Source organism: Coregonus lavaretus (genome assembly GCF_964263955.1).
Source record: "Coregonus lavaretus genome assembly, chromosome: 28".
NCBI classification, from domain to species: Eukaryota; Metazoa; Chordata; class Actinopteri; order Salmoniformes; family Salmonidae; genus Coregonus; species Coregonus lavaretus.
The window spans coordinates 16017817-16039733 of record NC_140015.1 but is presented as its reverse complement, the minus strand read 5'-3'; the positions used below and the strand labels follow the sequence as shown (position 1 = coordinate 16039733).

The following is a 21917-nucleotide window of genomic DNA, read 5'->3' as shown; positions in this document are numbered from 1 at the left end:
GCAGTGGAGAAGGTTAAAAGCTTCAAGTTCCTCTGCGTACACGTCACTGACAATCTAAAATGGTCCACCCACACAGACAGTGTGGTGAAGAAGGCGCAACAGCGCAATCGGCTTGGCCCCTAAGACCCTCACAAACTTTTACAGATGCACCATTGAGAGCATCCTGTCAGGCTGTATCATCGCCTGGTACGGCAACTCCACCTTCCGCAACAGCAGGGCTCTCCAGAGGGTGGTGCGGTCAGCCAAACGCATCACCGGGAGCACACTGCCTGCCCTTCAGGACATCTAAAGCACCTGGTGTCACAGGAAGATTAAGAAAATCATCCACCCAAGCCATGGCCTGTTCACCCCGCTATCATCCAGAAGGCGAGGTCAGTACAGGTGCATCAAAGCTGGGACAGAGAGACTGAAAAACAGCTTCTATCTCAAGGCCATCAGACTGTTAAATAGCCATCATTAGCCGGCCTCCACCCAGTACCCTGCCCTGAACTTAGTCACTGTCACTAGCCGGTTACTCATCCCTGCACCTTAGAGGCTGCTGCCCTATGTACAGTGAGGGAAAAATGTATTTGATCCCCTGCTGATTTTGTACGTTTGCCCACTGACAAAGAAATGATCAGTCTATAATTTTAATGGTAGGTTTATTTGAACAGTGAGAGACAGAATAACAACAACAAAAATCCAGAAAAACGCATGTCAAAAATGTTATAAATTGATTTGCATTTTAATGAGGGAAATAAGTATTTGACCCCCTCTCAATCAGATAGATTTCTGGCTCCCAGGTGTCTTTTATACAGGTAATGAGCTGAGATTAGGAGCACACTCTTAAAGGGAGTGCTCCTAATCTCAGCTTGTTACCTGTATAAAAGACACCTGTCCACAGAAGCAATCAATCAATCAGATTCCAAACTCTCCACCATGGCCAAGACCAAAGAGCTCTCCAAGGATGTCAGGGACAAGATTGTAGACCTACACAAGGCTGGAATGGGCTACAAGACCATTGCCAAGCAGCTTGGTGAGAAGGTGACAACAGTTGGTGCAATTATTCGCAAATGGAAGAAACACAAAATAACTGTCAATCTCCCTTGGCTTGGGGCTCCATGCAAGATCTCACCTCGTGGAGTTGCAATGATCATGATAACGGTGAGGAATCAGCCCAGAACTACACGGGAGGATCTTGTCAATGATCTCAAGGCAGCTGGGACCATAGTCACCAAGAAAACAATTGGTAACACACTACGCCGTGAAGGACTGAAATCCTGCAGCGCCCGCAAGGTCCCCCTGCTCAAGAAAGCACATATACAGGTCCGTCTGAAGTTTGCCAATGAACATCTGAATGATTCAGAGGAGAACTAGGTGAAAGTGTTGTGGTCAGATGAGACCAAAATCGAGCTCTTTGGCATCAACTCAACTCGCCGTGTTTGGAGGAGGAGGAATGCTGCCTATGACCCCAAGAACACCATTTTTTTCCCTCACTGTGCATAGACATGGAACACTGGTCACCTTAATAATGTTTACATACTGTTTTAACCATTTCATATGCACAGTTGAAGTCGGAAGTTTACATACACCTTAGCCAAATACATTTAAACTCAGTTTTTCACAATTCCTGACATTTAATCCTAGTAACAATTCCCTGTCTTAGGTCAGTTAGGATCACCACTTTATTTTAAGAATGTGAAATGTCAGAATAATAGTAGAGAGGGATTTATTTAAGCTTTCTGCGTCTGCTGAATGGCATATTATTATTATTATTATTCTGTTCTTTCATCACATTCCCAGTGGGTCAGAAGTTTACATACACTCAATTAGTATTTGGTAGCATTGCCTTTAAATTGTTTAACTTCGGTCAAATGTTTCGGGTAGCCTTCCACAAGCTTCCCACAATAAGTTGGGGGAATTTTGGCCCATTCCTCCTGACAGAGCTGGTGTAACTGAGTCAGGTTTGTAGGCCTCCTTGCTAGCACACGCTTTTTCAGTTCTGCCCACAAATGGTTTATAGGATTGAGGTCAGGGCTTTGTAATGGCCACTCCAATACCTTGACTTTGTTGTCCTTCAGCCATTTTGCCACAACTTTGGAAGTATGCTTGGAGTCATTGTCCATTTGGAAGACCCATTTGCGACCAAGCTTTAGCTTCCTGACTGATATCTTGAGATGTTGCTTCAATATATCCACATAATTTTCCTTCCTCATGATGCCATCTATTTTGTGAAGTGCACCAGTCCCTCCTGCAGCAAAGCACCCCCACAGCATGATGTTGCCACCCCGTGCTTCACGGTTGGGATGGTGTTCTTCAGCTTGCAAGCAACCCCCTTTTTCCTCCGAACATAACGATGGTCATTATGGCCAAACAGTTATATTTTTATTTAATCAGACCAGAGGACATTTCTCCAAAAAGTATGATCTTTGTCCCCATTTGTAGTTGCAAACCGTATTCTGGCTTTTTTATGGCGGTTTTGGAGCAGTGGCTTCTTCTTTGCTGAGCGGCCTTTCAGGTTATGTCGATATAGGACTCGTTTTACTGTGGATATAGATACTTTTGTACCTGTTTCCTCCAGCATCTTCACAAGGTCCTTTGCTGTTGTTCTGGGATTGATTTGCACTTTTCTCACCAAAGTACGTTCATCTCTAGGAGACAGAACACGTCTCCTTCCTGAGCGGTATGACAGCTGCGTGGTCCCATGGTGTTTATGCTTGCATACTATTGTTTGTACAGAAGAACGTGGTACCTTCAGGCATTTGGAAATTGCTCCCAAGAATGAACCAGACTTGTGGAGGTCGACAATTGTTTTTCTGAGGTCTTGGCTGATATCTTTTGATCTTCCCATGATGTCAAGCAAAGAGGCACTGAGTTTGAAGGTAGGCCTTGAAATACATCCACAGGTACAACTCCAATTGACTCAAATGATGTAAATTAGCCTATCAGAAGCTTCTAAAGCCATGACATCATTTTCTGGAATTTTCCAAGCTGTTTAAAGGCACCGTCAACTTAGTGTATGTAAACTTCTGACCCACTGGAATTGTGATACAGTGAATTATAAGTGAAATAATCTGTCTGTAAACAATTGTTGGAAAAATTACTTGTCATGCACAAAGTAGATGTCCTAACCGACTTGCCAAAACTATAGTTTGCTAACAAGAAATTTGTGGAGTGGTTGAAAAACAAGTTTTAATGACTCCAACCTAAGTGTATGTAAACGTCCATCTTCAACTGTATATGCTGTATCCTACTCAAGTCCATTCTATTCAACTATTGCTGTACATATACTATTCTATCCACGTATTCTTCAGATATACTCTATATTCTATCCACATACTGTCCATAATGTCTATACGTCCCATCATATAGTGCATTCAGAAAGTATTCAGACCTCTTGACTTTTTGAACATTTTGTTACGCTACAGCCTTATTCTAAAATTGATTAAATCGTTTTTTTTCTTCTCATCAATCTATACACTATACCCCATAATGATAAAGCAAAAACGGGTTTTTAGAAATGTGTGCAAATTTATATAAAAAATTTAAAACTGAAATATCACATTTACATAAGTATTCAGAGCCTTTACTCAGTACTTTGTTGAAGCACCTTTGGCAGCGATTACAGCCTTGAGTCTTCTTGGGTATGACGCTACAAGTTTGGCACACCTGTATTTGGGGAGTTTCTCCCATTCTTCTCTGCAGATCCTCTCAAGCTCTGTCAGGTTGGATGGGGAGTGTCGCTGCACAGCTATTTTCAGGTCTCTCCAGAGATGTTAGATCGGATTCAAGTCCGGACTCTGGCTGGGCCACTCAAGGACATTCAGAGACTTGTCCCGAAGCCACTCCTGTCTTGGCTGGGTGCTTAGGGTCGTTGTCCTGTTGGAAGGTGAACCTTCACCCCAGTCTGAGGTCCTGAGCGCTCTGGAGCAGGTTTCTATCAAGGATCTCTCTGTACTTTGCTCCATTCATCTTTCCCTCGATCCTGACTAGTCTCCCAGTCCCTGCCGCTGACCAGTCCCTGCCGCTGAAAAACATCCCCAGAGCATGATGCTGCCACCACCATGCTTCACCGTAGGGATGGTGGCAGATTTCCTCCAGATGTGACGCTTGGCATTCAGGTCAAAGAGTTCAATCTTGGTTTCATCAGACCAGAGAATCTTGTTTCTCATGGTCTGAGAGTCTGTAGGTGCCTTTTGGCAAACTCCAAGCGGGCTGTCATGTGCCTTTTACTGAGGAGTGGCTTCCGTCTGGCCACTCTACCATAAAGGCCTGATTGGTGGAGTGCTGCAGAGATGGTTGTCCTTCTGGAACGTACTCCCATCTCCACAAAGGAACTCTGGAGCTCTTCAGAGTGACCATCGGGTTCTTGGTCACATCCCTGACAAAGGCCCTTCTCCCCCGGTTGCTCAGTTTGGCCGGGCAGCCAGCTCTAGGAAGAGTCTTGGTGGTTCCAAACTTCTTCCATTTAAGAATGATGGAGGCCACTGTGTTCTTGGGGACCTTCAATGCTGCAGAAATTTTTTGGTACCCTTCCCCTGATCCGTGCCTCGACACAATCCTGTCTCGGAGCTCTACGGACAATTCCTTCGACCTCATGGCTTGGTTTTTGCTCTGAAATGCACTGTTAACTGTGGGACCTTATATAGACAGGTGTGTGCCTTTCCAAATCATGTCCAATCAATTGAATTTATCACAGGTGGACTCCAATCAAGTTATAGAAACATCTCAAGGATGGTCAATGGAAACAGGATGCACCTGAGCTCAATTTCGAGTCTCATAACAAAGGGTCTGAATACTTATGTAAATAAGGTATTTCAGATTTCTAAAAACCTGTTTTTGCTTTGTCATTATGGGTTATTGTGTGTAGATTGATGAGGAGAGAAGAATGGGAGAAACTCCCCAAATACAGGTGTGCCAAACTTGTAGCGTCATACCCAAGAAGACTCGAGGCTGTAATCGCTGCCAAAGGTGCTTCAACAAAGTACTGAGTAAAGGCTCTGAATACTTATGTAAATGTGATATTTCAGTTTTAAATTTTTATATACATTTGCACACATTTCTAAAAACCTGTTTTTGCTTTGTCATTATGGGGTATAGTGTATAGATTGATGAGAAGAAAAAAAACAATTTAATCCATTTTAGAATAAGGCTGTAGCGTAACAAAATGTGGAAAAAGTCAAGAGGTCTGAATACTTTCTGAATGCACTGTATATATACTTTTCCCCACATTTTGTTACTTTACAGCCTTATTCTAGAGAAGTGCCTTGGTCAGGGAGGTGACCAAGAACCCGATGGTCACTGGCACAGCTCCAGAGTTCCACTGTGGAGATGGGAGAACCTTCCAGAAGGACAACCATCTGCTAAACATGTGTATGCGACCAATAAAATTAGATTTTTTATTTGATTTACATGCTTATTAAAACCTACACAAAACACAGCCCTTATTTTAGGTGTTTCTAAAATCCCCTATGGGAAAAATGAATGGTGGAAAAACGATTGGAACCATTTCCCTGTTTGACCGCTAGGTTTTATAGGTATTACGACACCTCCACTGTGAGGCTCTATAAACCAGCTAAGTTAGCTAGCTAGTTAACATGAGCCTACATATTGAACTTCAATCGCCAGTGGCACAATATATGAATTTATGGTTAGATCAGAATAGCCATCATAATCATTGGCCTGTACAGAGAATTAAGTGAACACCACAAGTTCAAATCCCCATCTCCATCCATGGCTTAGGAAAGGGATGATTTAGCAAGCTAGCTACTGCAGGACATCAACACAAACAGACCAGAAACAGACACGTTTTTCTGACAATGGTGACGTTTTGCTCAGGATGTGATTTGATTGATGTGAAGCCAAATCCAAACTGGCCTCTCTTTTCCAGACCCTTCAACAGTTAGATGTAGAACTCTGCAAGGAAAGAGTTCAGTTTATTCATGAAAATATCATGATCAGTATCAACAGACTTCTGACATACCCTGTAATAAAACATATAGTAAGCCTTTCCTTACAGGAGCAATTTGTAAGTTCAGTTACTGGCCAGCAATGTGTGGAGGACCGAGGGAGAGTGTCTATGTGAGTGCAAAACCAAACATGAAATGTAATAGGCGAGTCAATCCACCAATAGAGTGCCATTTGGGTTGTGCAATTTGGTTAAAGAAAACATTTTTATTTCACCAAATGTTAACATTCTGACATAAAGAGCACATGTTCAACTTCATAAAAAACATGTTTTCCCATCTCAAGAGGTTAAATTAAGAAACATGACTATAGTAAGTGCCAATTAAGTGCCTATTTAAGTAACAGGGTTGATCGTAACAGGTTTAACAATTTCATTTTTAATCAGCCATAACGCCCCTTGTGACATACAGAGTAAATGGAAGCTTGTTGTGTAAACATTTCTAGCCTACATCTATGGATAACAGGGTTGACAAGTTATATTTGAGTCAACGCGCTCAGTTTTCCAACACATAACACCAGAAAATTACACCCAAAAAATAGTACAACCAGCTCACCTGCTTCTTACACTATGATTTGACTATTAGATGCTCAATGTTTCTTTTGAAAAAATAATTTCAAAAGGAATGGTTTAACCACATTAACACAAGTGTTCAGTTCACGTAACAGGGTTGATCTTAAAATGAGGGACAAACATAAATTAATCATTAATCACATGAAATAAATAATAACCTTCAGAAATATCTATCAAAGCAATAAAATAACTAGGGCTTTACAATGATCGTGGAAAATGTGGGGGTTAAGTGCATTAAAATCGTCCTAGAACTCAGTAAAGCATGACATTGGACATGCAGATTTCTGGTACTTTAGCCAGTCTTTATACATATAGAAATCAGATTTATTGAATTTTCCATGTGGTCTATATTAAAGGGCACTTCATTTAATATAACAGGCTTTTAGAATTCCTTATTGGTGCAACATTTCTACTTAAAATATCAAAGTGACGCAAAAAGGCACTCCATTCATGGAACGACCCAGGCAGTCATTGGTATAACTCAAATACTTTTTCTCTTGTGTGTATTTACATTCAGGCTGATTCTGTTTGTACTTTGTATCATTGCCACAGGGCAGGGGCCTATGTTAAGTTTCAGTGTGTTTGTATGGGAGAAAAGCCCAGGGATAAACTAATTCAAAAAGCAGCAATGATAAAAATCATCAGAAATGTGCATGGAACACACATACAATGATTAGCCTCAGAAGATCAAGTTCTACAGACTGATTTTCATATCAGAGAACAGACTGTGTTGCGAGTGCACACAGGGAGAAGGGTGAGAAATGGAATTGGGCAAGGGCCTTGGTCCCCAAGTGGTTTTCAAATGCCAGCCAGCAGGAGGCATCCCTACATGCTCTGGGTAGTGGGTAGTGGGTAGGCCTGTATCACAAGAGTATCAACATCTTCAACGCTGTCTTCTCTGTTTGATACTTCAAACTCCCCAGAACATAAGGTCAATATAAGGTCTGAAGAGGCCTATATGTCAACCTGGTGAATGTGACACATTTTAAGTGCAAACTATCACTAATTGATGCAATGTGATAATGGAGTGAGAGTGGAGCGGAAAAGAAGGCGGAATACACGGGGAAATGATGCATACATTCTTTATGAAACACAATTTTCCACCACCATTCAGCCACGGGTATCCAACATCCTAAATTGTCAGAAAATACAAAAATTGTGGTGGAAAATGGTGTCAAAGTTATAGCAACTGTAGGCCTGTTTCAACTGTTTGTGATCAAATCAAACTCATCCAGACATAATGAAGTGCATGACTGAAGCTTCTCTGGATGTCTTCTTCTTCGATGAGGTTTAACGGCGGTTGGCATCCAATAAATGTTGCATTACCGCCACCTACTAGACTGGTGTATAACTCCCTTATACTTTGCTTAAAAAAAACAAACAAAAACATATACAACAAATACCCTACCATCTAACACTACACTCACAAAAAAATAAAAATAACCTACTCCATTATTTCAATCTATTTAGTCCTACTTCAGGCCAACAGCCTGAAAGGATGGCACACCACCACTTAACACACCCTGTAACTCTCCTGATGTCAAGTCTCGCACACCCAAATACCTCTCTGCAGCTGCCACCACAACCTCAATTTTCTGCGACTTACATTCCATCCCTGCAGTACAGTTGATAACCATTGCTATAAATGCCAAAATTCCAATCTTACTTTGTGTTACCAATTGTTTTCTTGGTGACTATGGTCCCAGCCTTGAGATCATTGACAAGATCCTCCCGTATAGTTCTGAGCTGATTCCTCACCGTTCTCATGATCATTGCAACTCCACTAGGTGAGATCTTGCATGGAGCCCCAGGCCGAGGGAGATTGACAGTCCTTTTGTGTTTCTTCCATTGGCGAATAATCGCACCAACTGTTGTCACCTTCTCACCAAGCTGCTTGGCGATGGTCTTGTAGCCCATTCCAGCCTTGTGTAGGTCTACAATCTTGTCCCTGACATCCTTGGAGAGCTCTTTGGTCTTGGCCATGGTGGAGAGTTTAGAATCTGATTGATTGATTGCTTCTGTGGACAGGTGTCTTTTATACAGGTAACAAACTGAGATTAGGAGCACTCCCTTTAAGAGTGTGCTTCTAATCTCAGCTCGTTACCTATATAAAAGACACCTGGGAGCCAGTAATCTTTCTGATTGAGAGGGGGTCAAATACTTATTTCCCTCATTAAAATGCAAATCAATTTATAACATTTTTGACATGCGTTTTTCTGGATTTTTTTGTTGTTATTCTGTCTCTCACTGTTCAAATAAACCTACCATTAAAATTATAGACTGATAATTTCTTTGTCAGTGGGCAAACGTACAAAATCAGCAGGGGATCAAATACTTTTTTCCCTCACTGTATATAGGCGTACAGAGGCCCATTATCAGCAACCATCAGTCCTGTGTTCCAATGGCACGTTGTGTTTGGTAATCCAAGTTTATCATTTTAAAAAGCTAATTGATCATTAGAAAACCCTTTTGCAATAATGTTAGCACAGCTGAAAACTGTTGTGCTGATTAACCAACTGTCTATACCCTCTAGTTATCAAAACCCAGGTTTTGTGCTAAACGCTCTACAACAAAGCTTTCTTAGTGTCCAACAAGCTTTCTCTGCCCTTAACCTTGTTCTGAACACCTCCAAAACAAAGGTCATGTGGTTTGGTAAGAAGAATCCCCCTCTCCCCACCGGTGTGATTACTACCGCTGAGGGTTTAGAGCTTGAGGTAGTCACCTCATACAAGTACTTGGGAGTATGGGTAGACTGTACACTGTCCTTCTCTCAGCACATATCAAAGCTGCAGGCTAAGGTTAAATCTAGACTTGGTTTCCTCTATCGTAATCGCTCCTCTTTCACCCCAGCTGCCAAACTAACCGTGATTCAGATTACCATCCTACCCATGCTAGATTACGGAGACGTAATCTATAGATCGGCAGGTAAGGGTGCCCTCGAGCGGCTAGATGTTCTTTACCATTCGGCCATCAGATTTTCTACCAATGCTCCTTTTAGGACACATCACTGCACTCTATACTCCTCTGTAAACTGGTCATCTCTGTATACCTGTCGCAAGACCCACTGGTTGATGCTTATTTACAAAACCCTCTTAGGCCTCACTCCCCCCTATCTGAGATACCTACTGCAGCCCTCATCCTCCACATACAACACCCGTTCTGCCAGTCACATTCTGTTAAAGGTCCTTCCTCATGATGCCATCTGTTTTGTGAAGCGCACCAGTCCCTCCTGCAGCAAAGCACCTGTGTTTGACAGTTGGGACGGTGTTCTTCTGAAAATTATGTGGATATATTGAAGCAACATCTCAAGACATCAGTCAGGAAGTTAAAGCTTGGTCGCAAATGGGTCTTCCAAATGGACAATGACCCCAAGCATACTTCCAAAGTTGTGGCAAAATGGCTTAAGGACAACAAAGTCAAGGTATTGGAGTGGCCATCACAAAGCCCTGACCTCAATCCTATAGAACATTTGTGGGCAAAACTGAAAAAGCGTGTGCGAGCAAGGAGGCCTAACAACCTGACTCAGTTACACCAGCTCTGTCAGGAGGAATGGGCCAGAATTCATCCAACTTATTGTGGGAAGCTTGTGGAAGGCTACCTGAAATGTTTGACCCAAGTTAAACAATTTAAAGGCAATGCTACCAAATACTAATTGAGTGTATGTAAACTTCTGACCCACTGGGAATGTGATGAAAGAACTAAAAGCTGAAAGAAATAATTATCTCTACTATTATTCGGACATTTCACATTCTTAAAATAAAGTGGTGATCCTAACTGACCTAAGACAGGGAATTTTTACTAGGATTAAATGTCAGGAATTGTGAAAAACTGAGTTTAAATGTATTTGGCTAAGGTCTATGTAAACTTCCGACTTCAACTGTATATATATTCTTTTATCCCCCGTCCCCGCAGGAGGCCTTTTGCCTTTTGGTAGGCGGTCAATGTAAATAAGAATTTGTTCTTAACTGACTTGCCTAGTTAAATAAAGGTTAAATAAATTAAAATTAAAGTAAAAAGATTTGTGGCCCATTGCCATTGGAAAAGGGCAACCAGTGGAGCACAAACAACATTGTAAATAGCATTTCACTTGCTTTAGAAATGCAAACACGTTTCCCATGACAATAAAGCACGTTTGAATTGAATTGATTTCTGATAATTGATTTCCTAGTTTTGAACGCTGCATCTTTGTAAAGCTTTCGTCTATCCGACCTGAAGATCACTGACGTCATGATTTGACTTCGTTTCTTCCCGAGTTCCCAGTTGTCTTGAAAGCACCACAAGAGGCGGATGTTGAGTAGATTCATGATAAACAGAGTAGCTAACGTGTGCTATCTAATTTGGCTGCCATCAATTGACTTCCCTACGGCCAAGCTTGTGGTATAGCTATCATCATTATTACCTAATTCCAATTGTGTGGAAGAGACAACAACGCATCAGGTAAATCCCGTGTGGAGATAGTAGGAAATAATACTTGAGAGACATTATCAGCTAGCTAACGTAACGTTGGCGTAGTTAGCTATTCTCCCTTTAGTTTTAAACTGATGTTACTCAATGTGAGATAGCTAGCTACATGTTACTTGACTGTTCTTTTGAAATGTGTTCCATGTTCACTGATGGAAATAACATATCTAGCTAGATAGCTAACGAGCTAGTTGAACTAGCTAGCAACTACTGACTAGCTAGGCAGACAGTTGTATAACGATATCTAGCTGATGTAAACATCCTGTCAAATCGAGGCTTCTCTCACGTCAACAAGTCATAAATGCAGGAACGACGAGCTAGCTAACTAAGCTAGCCATTTATGTTTGATAGAAGCTGTGTGGATGCCTAGATAGCTAGCAACATTACGTAAAGACAATGTTTGTCAGGTGGGTTGAGCGGATCATCTATGTAAATATAGCAGATCGGTAGCGAGAGGATTCAGCAAAAGGATGGATGAAGCTTTCTAGAAAGTTGCCTCTAACTAGAGATAACTATGCTGGTGTTGTATAAGTCATCCCCCCTGATTCAGTTCCACATTAACAAAATAGTGTAGCTTGTCTTTTTTATTTTAAGTTAAGTTATTGAAAATGATGACGGCTCATTCATATCCTACTTCAACATAAATTGGCAATGGCACTATTTTTGTAACATCACCATCATTGATCCTCAATTACTTTGTTGCTCACTAATTGGACATCAGGGTAATGTTATAACAAATGTAGGCTTGTTTCAACTGTTTGTGATCAAATCAAACTCATACAGACATTAAGTGCATGACTGAAGCTTCTCTGGATGTCCCTCAAGCCTAAGTGTTCTGTAGTCTGATTCTGAATTTCTGATGCTGTTCAAATGTACGAGGCATAATGCTTGTTCTGTTTGATTAAACTGTAAAGTAAGTTCAAACTCATGGCCTCATCTAGGTTGCCTTGGGCAAAATACGGGTATTAACTTAGCCTAGCTCTTATAGAATTGTGGCCTACATTCAGATGCCATGCATTTGTACATTCTTATTTCTATCATACCCTGGACATTCCTGTCATTTCCCCAGTTTAATCAGTCTTCACATCACACTCAATAACTAGTTGGATAGCTCTCCTCTGCCTTAGATTACCCAGTCATATGACAGTGCAATAAAGATAAGCCTATCTGGCCTGTTGGTTTTGGAGCATGTGGGCCAGCCTCCTAATCATCTTATGTTCAAATTAGAGACGCCCTGACATGCATGCTGATCTCACACAGGCCTGGTCAGCTGACCTGGGAAAGTGAAGCCTAGTAGGCTGAAGTATGGATGGCAGGTCTGGACAGCTGGTGGCATAGCAGTCCTGCTCCCTAGGTTTGTTTGTTTTCAGACTCCGTTCCAGAGGCACGTGTAGTAGTCAGGTGAGGTTTATGTTGTTGTAGAGTCCGTTAGGGAAAGTGTTTGGCTAATCTGTAGCCAAGTTAATTGCGCTGCATTGCTGACATGACATATCTCGTTTTACAGGCCTTTTAACTGTGCCAATAATGTCAGCTCCTCTTGTGTCATTTGGCCAGTCAATCTCCTTTATGCTGAAGTTAATTGTAGTAAGGCAGACTATAGTTTAATTTCTCATTGACATAGACTAAGTTGGTTACACCAGACAGCTTTGCTGCTCCATTTTTGTGGCAATGTGCTTGTTTTATTTATAAGCTACTGAGATTAGCTTGGGTAAGCGCTTGTGTTGTCAGGTGAATGAATTGAAGCCATAGAAATGCCATGATGCAATCGACTGTGATTAATGTGCATGTTTGTGTTTATATCTTATAATTATGATGTTGGAGGCTAAATGTTAATGCGTCAATGTATAATTATTATTATTATAAAAAAATAAAATAAAAAATAAATGTAGGGGGTAGATCAGCTTTAATATTTCAGATAGATTGTAACTTCCATCAATGTAATTGTCTGCATCACTTCCAATCCCCCATATGTTTTTTCTCTCGCAAATATATATATATATATACACATACATCCATACACACACACACATATCCTTTAAAAAATTATATTTCCCTTCATTACTTTCCAACCCCACCACCCCTTCCGCAATTGGAGTAAACTAGTGAACAACAACGTTTGGCCTCTACTTCCAGCCCATACATACTATATACATTTTATGGACACAGTCAAATTCTACAATAATTATATTTTGTTTGTTTTTACTCCTAATGCGTCAATGTTTGAGTGAAGCAGGCTGTCTATAATTAACCTAGCACTTGTTAATGGCTACACACTGTCACACTGTTAGTGTTTTTTCGTTCGCTGAGAAAGTAGCAATTTCCAAGTAGGACCACATGCAAGATACGCTTGTCATCTTTTCTGTTCCCTTTTTCTTGTAGACCGCTGGACCTGACAGAAGAGCTCTCTGTAGGTGGAACCTCCCCACTGTCATCAGCAGGTAATCATGACTAATGTCCCTACTCTTCACCCTGCTGCCATAGGTTCTGTTTTTCTGTAAATATTGGTGGCTTTTAGAGGTAATTTCTGTTTGTCAGACCGCCAACTCATTGCTAAACTCCCTAATGTTTACTGTTGTGTGTTAGGATAATAAACATTAGAAATGTTTATCATCTAACACACATTTAGGTGAAGGGTGGTTTGAAAGCAAATGCCATTGTTTTTGTCTTAAATCCCTGTAAATGTAATATTATTGTAGCCTCAGAGGCAGTAGCCTTAGCTTAAACTCAGCGTTATCCAGCTATGCTGTTGAATGCTGTCTGCATCCGTCATATTTATCATACAAATTCACTTCATTGAAAAGATCTAGTGTCTACCAAGACAAGTCAATACTGAGTTTTTTTTAGGATAAATTAATTTACTTGAATGCATCAGCAGCTGAAGTGCGAGGCAGCTGCTGTATCATGTTGCAGTGTGTGGGTATTGAACTGACTGTCAGTGAACTGATAGGCCTGTGTGTGTTCTTCCCACAGAGTGGCTGAGTGAGTCCAAGGCCCGTGGTGAGTGGAGCTCCTACCCCAGGCCCCCCATCCAAAGGTCCAGCCAGCATGTCCAGCGACCCCCCTCCTCCCTACCCCGGAGGTCCCAGTGCCCCTCTTATCGAGGAGAAGAATGGACAGCCAGTCGTTCCGGGTACAGTTATTCTCTGTCTCTTAATGTGTATGCTGTGGGGAAAAAACGTTAGTTTGGGACAAGACTACAAAAACAGATACATTTTAAGATACTATTTTAAGAATGGACAGAAGTCCAGGGTAGGAACCATTCACAGGCATGCCTGTGAACTTCAAAATACCATCTGGTGTGTTTGACTGGTCTGCTGCTTTAGTATTTGCACTGTAGCTGACTAGCTGTAGGGTAACTGGTGTGAATTTGCATAATTGCCTCTAAATGCTTCCCATATCAGCTCTTGTGTGGCTGGTTAGAGAAAGGGAAAGAGAAACATCACCAGGGAAACTTTGAAAGTAGGCCCTGTCTGTAAACAAATCTTTCTTTGTCTGGGCTCGCCCTCCACCCCCACCCCAGGTTTCCTTACAACAAAATACTTTTTTGACCAGCCAAATGAATGCGATCAACAAAGTGTATTTGTTACACACTGCGTAACAAATCCTTGAGAATTGTAGAGCTATGAAAAAGCACTAGTGTGGCTATTCTGGCCTCAGTAACAGATGATGATGCATGTCCTCAATAATAATACTTGATTTAAGCCCAACATAAATAATGTTGCTTCAATCAATAATTGGTGTGAAAGCTCACTAATAAATCCTTGTTGTTTGTCTGTGTTTTCTCTCCCAGGCTCGGCGGACGCTGTAATGACGGGTCCTCCTCAGGGGCACCCCCTGCCTCCAGACTATGGCCCTCCACCCTACGAGGCCACGCTACAGCCAGGCTTCCTGCCACCACACGTCCCAGGAGATATGCCCATGCCACATGGTAGGCAGACACTGGTCTACAGAGGAGAATGAAATAAGATGGGCAAATCTAAATGCATACCCATGTCGTTTGGCATAGCACCTGCATACAGAACATAAACAGTACATACCTCCTTGCGTTTTTTTACCCTACAGGTGGCTTCTACCCTCCGCCGGGTCACTTTGCCCATGCCATGCCAGGGCAGTTTGGCACGGGGCAGTTTGGCCCTGGGCCCATTCAATTTGGGCCTGTGGCAGGTCAGACGGCTCACACGGTGCTGGCACCCCCGGGGACAGCTACCACAGTGACCGTGCTACAGGGGGAGATGTTCCAGTCAGCACCCGTACAGACTGTGTGTCACCACTGCCAGCTGCCCATCGTCACTCGCATCAACCACAGCGTGGGCCTCATGAACGCGGTCTTCTGTCTCTTCTGCTTCTTTGTTGGGTAAGAGGAGGAATCGGTGGACTACATTGGATAGAGGTTATGTAAGGGATAATCAACGAGTGGCTATGCGTTCTATGGAAAAGAATGAACGATGTGGAAGGTGTGTTCCATGACGATCTAGCGGAGTGGAACTAACCTTCCAGGAGTTCCATTATTTTCCAGAGAACGCATTGAGCCCCGAGTTGATTATCTCTTTTATACCATGGCTATAATTTAACACATTTGCCGCTAGAAATGTGTTCATTGGCAGGTAGAAATTTGTTCAACATCCACTGAAGTAGCTAGCAAGTTTACTAGATACAGTGCCTTCAGAAGATATTCTTACCCCTTGACTTATTCAACATGTTGTTGTTACAGCCTGAATTCAAAATTGATTAAATGTGTTATTTTTTTCACATCTACACATAATGCCCCATAATAACAAAGTGAAAACATGTTTTTAGAAATGTTAGCAGATTTATTGAAAATAAAATACAGACATTTTCAAAATTCTTCAAGGTCTGTCAAATTGGTTGTTGATCATTGCGAGACAACCATTTTCAGGTCTTGCCATTGATCTTCAAGTACATTTAAGTCAAAACTGTAACTCAACCACTCAAAAACATTCACTGTTTTCTTGGTTAGCAACTCCAGTGTAGATTTGCCTTTTGTTTTAGGTTATTGTCCTGCTGAAAAGTGAATTCATCTCCTACTGTCTGGTGGAAAGCAGACTGAACCAGGTTTTCCTCTAGGATTTTGCCAGTGCTTAGCTCCCCCAGACCTTAACGATTACAAGAATACCCATAACATGATGCAGCCACCACTATGCTTGAAAATATGGAGAGTGGTACTCAGTAATGTGTTGTATTGGATTTGCCCCAAACATAACATTTTGTATTCAAGAAAGAAAGTTAATTGTTTTGCCACATTTTTTGCAGAATTACTTTAGCCTTGCCTTTATATTCTGTACAGGCTTCCTCCTTTTCACTCTGTCAATTAGGTTAGTATTGTGAAGTAAGTACAATGTTGTTGATCCATCCTCAGTTTTCTCCTATCACAGCCATTCAACTCTGTAACTGTTTTAATGTCACCATTGGCTTCATGGTGAAATCGCTGAGCGGTTTCCTTCCTCTCCGGCAACTGAGTTAGGAAGGACACCTGTATCTTTGTAGTGACTGGGTGTATTGATACACTATCCAAAGTGTAATTAATAAATTCACCATGCTCTAAGGGATATTCAATGGCAGTTTTTATTTTTTTTACCCATATACAAATAGGTGCCCTTCTTTGAGAGGCATTGGAAAACCTCCCTGGTCTTTGGTTGAACCTGTGTTTGAAATTCACGGCTTGACTGAGGGACCTTACAATTATCTGTATGTGTGGGGTATAAAGATGAGGTAGTCATTCAAAAATCACGTTAAACACTATTATTGCACACAGTGAGTCCATGCAACTTTTTATGTGACTTGTTAAGAAATATTTTACTCTTTAAATTATTTAGTCTAGCCAAGACAAAGGGGTTGAATATTTATTGACTCAGCTTTTAATTTTTTCTTAATTACTAAACATTTCAAAAAACATAATTCCACTTTGACATTATGGGGTATTGTGTGTGTGTGTGTGTGTGTGTGTGTGTGTGTGTGTGTGTGTGTGTGTGTAGGTCAGTGACACAAAAATCTCCAATTGAATCCATTTTAAATTCCGGCTCAGTTGGTAGAGCATGGCGCTTGCAACGCCAAGGTTGTGGGTTCGTTTCCCACGGGGGGCCAGTATGAAAATGTATGCACTCACTAACTGTAAGTCGCTCTGGATAAGAGTGTCTGCTAAATGACTAAAAATGAAAAAGTCGAGGGGTGTGAATACTTTCTGAAGACACTGTAGCTACAGTAGTTGCCTTGGTAACCACACATACTTGCTAGTTTAGCTAACCAAACCATCAGTCCTGCTTGCTATTATGAAAATCGAATGCAACAATGCCAATAATGTTTTCAATTAAACTTTTGCTTTCAAAAGCAGCTCAAACATAGAACATGTTAAAAAGAAGTAGCCATTGAATTCTACCGTGCACCATAGGGAAATAATGCATGCTCTAGAATGCCCTTCAAGCCAATCAGAAATGAGTATTCAACAATGCCATGGTATAAACACAGCGTAATATATTACGGCAGGAAATATTTGATTTCAGGCCAAACACCACAGAATGAAATGAAGTAGAGCAGCGGGTTGTTAGCTATAATACGACTATTGATTTTGTTCTGCTTTCTCTGGTGGTTTATGTTTCATCATTCTTTCTCTCTCTCCTCTACCACAGGTGTGATCTGGGCTGCTGCTTGATTCCCTGTCTGATCGATGATCTCAAGGATGTGATACACACCTGCCCCTACTGCAAGGGCTACATCTACACATACAAGCGTATCTGCTAACCACCAACAGACAGACACGTGTGTGTGTATGTGTGTATATATATATATATATATATATATATATATATATATATATATATATATATATATATATATATATATATATATATATTATGCACACATTAACTCACAGCCCCTCATGGTGGTAGTTGCAGCCTATGTTCTTTCTCCAACATTTGCTCACTGTGTCGTGCTTCATTTAGCCCTCCTAACTGTACCTTCACTTTCTAATGTATTTACTCTATATCAGAGTAGGCTGGTGGGAGGAGCGGTAAGAGGACAGGCTCATTGTAATGGCTGGAATGGAATCCATGGAACAGAGTCCAACACGTTGTCCATGTGTTCGATTTGTTTGGTACTATTCCATTGATTCCAGCCATTACAATGAGCCTGTCCTCCTATAGCTCCTCCCACCAGCCTCCTCTGCTATATATATATTTTCAAACTCGCTTACCTAGCTATGTACAGGCATTTAGATAAGTGCTAGATAGACACGTCACACAGGACTGAACCTAATCTAAAAACAGAAACCTAGAACAGTTGAGAAGATGAGTTGCAGATATGGAACATCTTGCATACTTTAGAAAAATGTATTTGGTTACGGGAAGGCTTGGAATTTGACATTTTTAGGAGAGAAATGGAGGGGTAGAGAGGAAGCTCACACTTTGGGCAAGCTGTAAAAATGTGTCACTTTACTTTAATCAAAATCCTCAGCAATTGCAGGGTCAGTATTTTTTGTTTTTATAATTATTTAATCTATTTTAATATGTTAATATTGAAGACAATTAAGGTTACGTCCATGTCTGAGACCTACTTTATGTTTATGTTCTAATCACCCTGTTTGTCCTACAACCTAAATAATGTATATCCCTTTTTAAATGTTACAAGTAAATAACCATGTATCAGATTTGTCCTGACAAACTCGAGTCGGTAAGACTGAGTTTGTTAATTTATTTCGTTTGTTTTGCTCACCTGGGAGTGGTTAAGTGAGAGAAGTATCTGTTTTTTTAATCCTCTCTGTGCTTTAGATAGTCACTCGATGTCCAGGGATTTTTGCTAGAGCTGTTACACAATAATGCCATTCATGTCCATATTAATGTATTCAATTTTGATAATGAAGCAAATGTTTGCTTGCATAATGGTATTGCGAATACGCACGTTACCATGTGAAATGTCATACATTCATAAAACCATAATTGCCATGACTTTACTGTACAGTTTTTATTTATTTAAGCGGTTTGGGCTTTCATTCAGTTAACTACTTTATAGCCTTGCTTATCATTAAGACACAACTGGAAATGAGACTAGCTAGTTTTTGTAAGACTTTTGTCAACTTGGACTATATGTCATATTAAGGATACTTTACATTTGGCTTTGTGTCAAATGAAGTGTCGGCGTGAACCTGATCTTTACTCATAATCCTGTACTTTCCACAATCACATCTGTCACTCTGATGTAGGGCTACATTGAGCTTCAATATTCATGCAGTCACTGAGCATGACCATGTACATGTCAGAGGCTGAGATTTCCTAGTTGATCTATCAGTCCACAGTGATAAACAGGTTTCCTTGTATACAGCGAAGCCGACCTGGCTGGCGGAGTCCAATCTGCTCTGCTGGAGGGGCTCATTAGAATGATGAAGCGCTCTGCATATTACCACTGTAATCTTGTGCACTCGTCCTCTCTCAGGCCATATGTCCAGTCTGTGTCAAGCTGTGCTGCTTGCCCACATACTGCTCTGTCCTGCCCAATCCTTTCCCTGGTCATGGCTGTCGGCTGATGTTCAGAGGGAATAATTAAAGTAGAGTGCATCCAGTTTATTTTCCCGCATCAGTGTTTTACTACTTTTTTTGATGGGTTACATAACTTCTTTAATGATAAACAATGTCCTTCACATTCAACCTCATCTCAAAAATGTACATTCATATTTAGCATTTCTGTGCATAAACCTGCTACATAATCTGTTCAAGCAAAGTTAAGGTCTCAAAGCCACAATCTGCTCTTTCTCTTTAGTGTTCCTTGTCTAGGTTTGATCACTCTTGCTCTGATGCATGTTAGTCTGATATGCCATCGATACAGGTGTACAAAAGCAAGTTCGTCACCAAGTCTTGGCTGAAATAGTGTAATCTCTAATGCAGATTCAAGTGATGTTATCATCTGCTTCATATTAACGTGTTAGATCCAGTCCAAGTACACCAATGTATGTCTGCCACATTTGAGTCTCATCTGTAGGATCTCTCGTCTCCTCTCAATACTGACAATAACCAGCATGATTATATACAGTAAACACCGACGACAAGTGGAGTATGTCTGCATGTACATGCATTCTTATGGATACGTTTCACAGGCTGGTCTCCAACTTTGTACGCTCTTGAATCTTCTACTTGCAGTGTGAAGTGGCTTGAAGCTGTGTTAGAACATGTAGTAAAACCAGAGTTTAAGGATTGCATTTGACTTTGAACACAATTAATGCCTTTTGTTGGTAGCTAGTTTGGTCTGTTGCCCCCTCAAAAAAATAAAGAATTGTATAATGTACATGTACATCTAAATGATGAGTTGGGTCATTACTGTTGCATACAGTGCAGTTATTTTAACAAAACAAACCAGTATTTGTGATTTTTTAAATTGTATTAGTCATTTGTCAGATAGTCATACTTTTTCAATTCAAAAACAGTCCTTTTTATTTTTTATAGTATGTGAAACAAATATAGGAGAAATAAAAGAATGACCAATAATGGATTCTGGCCATTTGGCAACTCCTGAAACACATTATGTATCTTCAGCTATAAATTGGAAGTGCAATTGACTTCAGAATGTATTCATAGGAAACACAACCCAGGGAAGTTAAAAACGAATCACAATGCTAAACAAAGCATGGACATACTCTTGTGTATAAAGCACATTTGGTAGAAGTGTATATTACATCAACTCTTGCTACTTTTTCCCCAACACGCTCGGCACCAGAGTTGTGGTCAACTAGTAGCCATGTGGTCCAGTCTGTTTGTGCGATTAGCAAACTCCTCTCTGTTTATTCACTGTTATACCAAAGCTGTCTGGCATGACAACAGAAGAGTTGGCTACAGCACATACACTAGAAAACCAGGCTAGCTGACTCAACTAGTGTTCTCAGGTAGAGATCCAATTGAACACCAGTTTAGTCTCTCCAGCGATGTCCACACTCATAATTGCAGCATTTGTAGAAGGTTGTCATCGGTTCATCAGCAGATCTGGTCTGAATCTGCATGAAGAATGCTCGGGGGTGCTCACACTTGGGACATTTTTCTAAAGAACACAAACACGAGGGTTACAGTAAATACATACTTGGCTATAAGTAAGAGTGAATATTGCCCATTAGGACCACCTGTCCTCTATAGGTCTGGTGGTGGACACAGGACAGAAGAGGTGGGGCAAATCCAATCCAGCTATGCCATCTGCCGGCCTTTGGGCTACAATCCAGCCAGTGTTCTATCATTTTAGGCATGGGTGACCACAGAATGATTGAAATGTTAGCTAAATTATGCAGGTGATTTGGTAACTTACCTGGCGTGGAATCCACATTTTCCCAGGCTGCAGCTCCACCAAGCACATCATCAACCTCTTTCAGTTTGGGATACTTCCTGTTGTTTACCTATGGGAAAGATGGACATGTTGATGTATCAATACATTTTAAAATGATACATTGTAAGAGATAACACATGACAGATATCAGTTACTTGGCTATAAGTCTAGGAATTAAGTAAAAGTTAGTTTTACCTTCCTAGTTATGTTATGCACGTACGGACATGTGTTGCAGGCGAATCGATAGCATTTCTGTCCTTCCTCTACAATCAACACATTCCCACATGTTGGACAAAACAGAAGCATATTCTCTTCACTAAATTCGTCAGCACAATCACTCTCACAATGTAGCTAAATTGATACATATATTTCAATCATTTAGCTAAATGACGAAATTCCTGACAACGTTGTTGACATCCACGCTCGTGCGAAACGTTGGTTACATCTAAAAATGTTCCTAAGAAACAAAATTTGATGTTGAGAAATATGCTCTTTCTTTATGGTTCTTTGTTAAAATAATTTCAATTATATTTAAAGTAAACCATATTGTATTATATTAGCAAAAAAGCCCTAGAAATGGAGCAATTATGATAGAAATAGCAGTATCCCTAGTCGGAACCTCCAC

The 21917-nt window shown here is 40.8% G+C and overlaps 2 protein-coding genes across 3 annotated transcripts; one reads left to right on the top strand and one right to left on the bottom strand.

The window, feature by feature from the left end:
- Positions 1-10790: 10790 nt before the first annotated feature.
- On the top strand, positions 10791-17790 carry LOC311104491 (cell death-inducing p53-target protein 1-like). 2 transcript variants are annotated; one of them, XM_084146345.1, is made up of 7 exons: positions 10798-10954; positions 12206-12332; positions 13358-13416; positions 13949-14108; positions 14769-14906; positions 15041-15332; positions 17623-17790. In XM_084146345.1, the coding sequence occupies exons 4-7, from the start codon at positions 14024-14026 to the stop codon at positions 17732-17734; spliced, it is 627 nt and encodes a 208-aa protein (XP_084002471.1). In that variant the 5' UTR covers positions 10798-10954; positions 12206-12332; positions 13358-13416; positions 13949-14023; the 3' UTR covers positions 17735-17790. The 2 variants fall into 2 exon arrangements, with proteins under 2 accessions (XP_084002470.1, XP_084002471.1); XM_084146344.1 differs by lacking the exon at positions 12206-12332 and having other exon boundaries at positions 10791-10954.
- Positions 17791-17833: 43 nt separating this feature from the next.
- Positions 17834-21724, bottom strand: LOC311103979 (DNA-directed RNA polymerase III subunit RPC10). Its single transcript, XM_084145616.1, has 3 exons — positions 21488-21724; positions 21275-21362; positions 17834-21016 (listed from the first exon to the last, which is right to left on the bottom strand). Exons 1-3 carry the CDS (start codon positions 21596-21598, stop codon positions 20889-20891), a joined length of 327 nt encoding a protein of 108 aa, XP_084001742.1. The 5' UTR covers positions 21599-21724; the 3' UTR covers positions 17834-20888.
- Between the last annotated feature and the right edge of the window lie 193 nt (positions 21725-21917).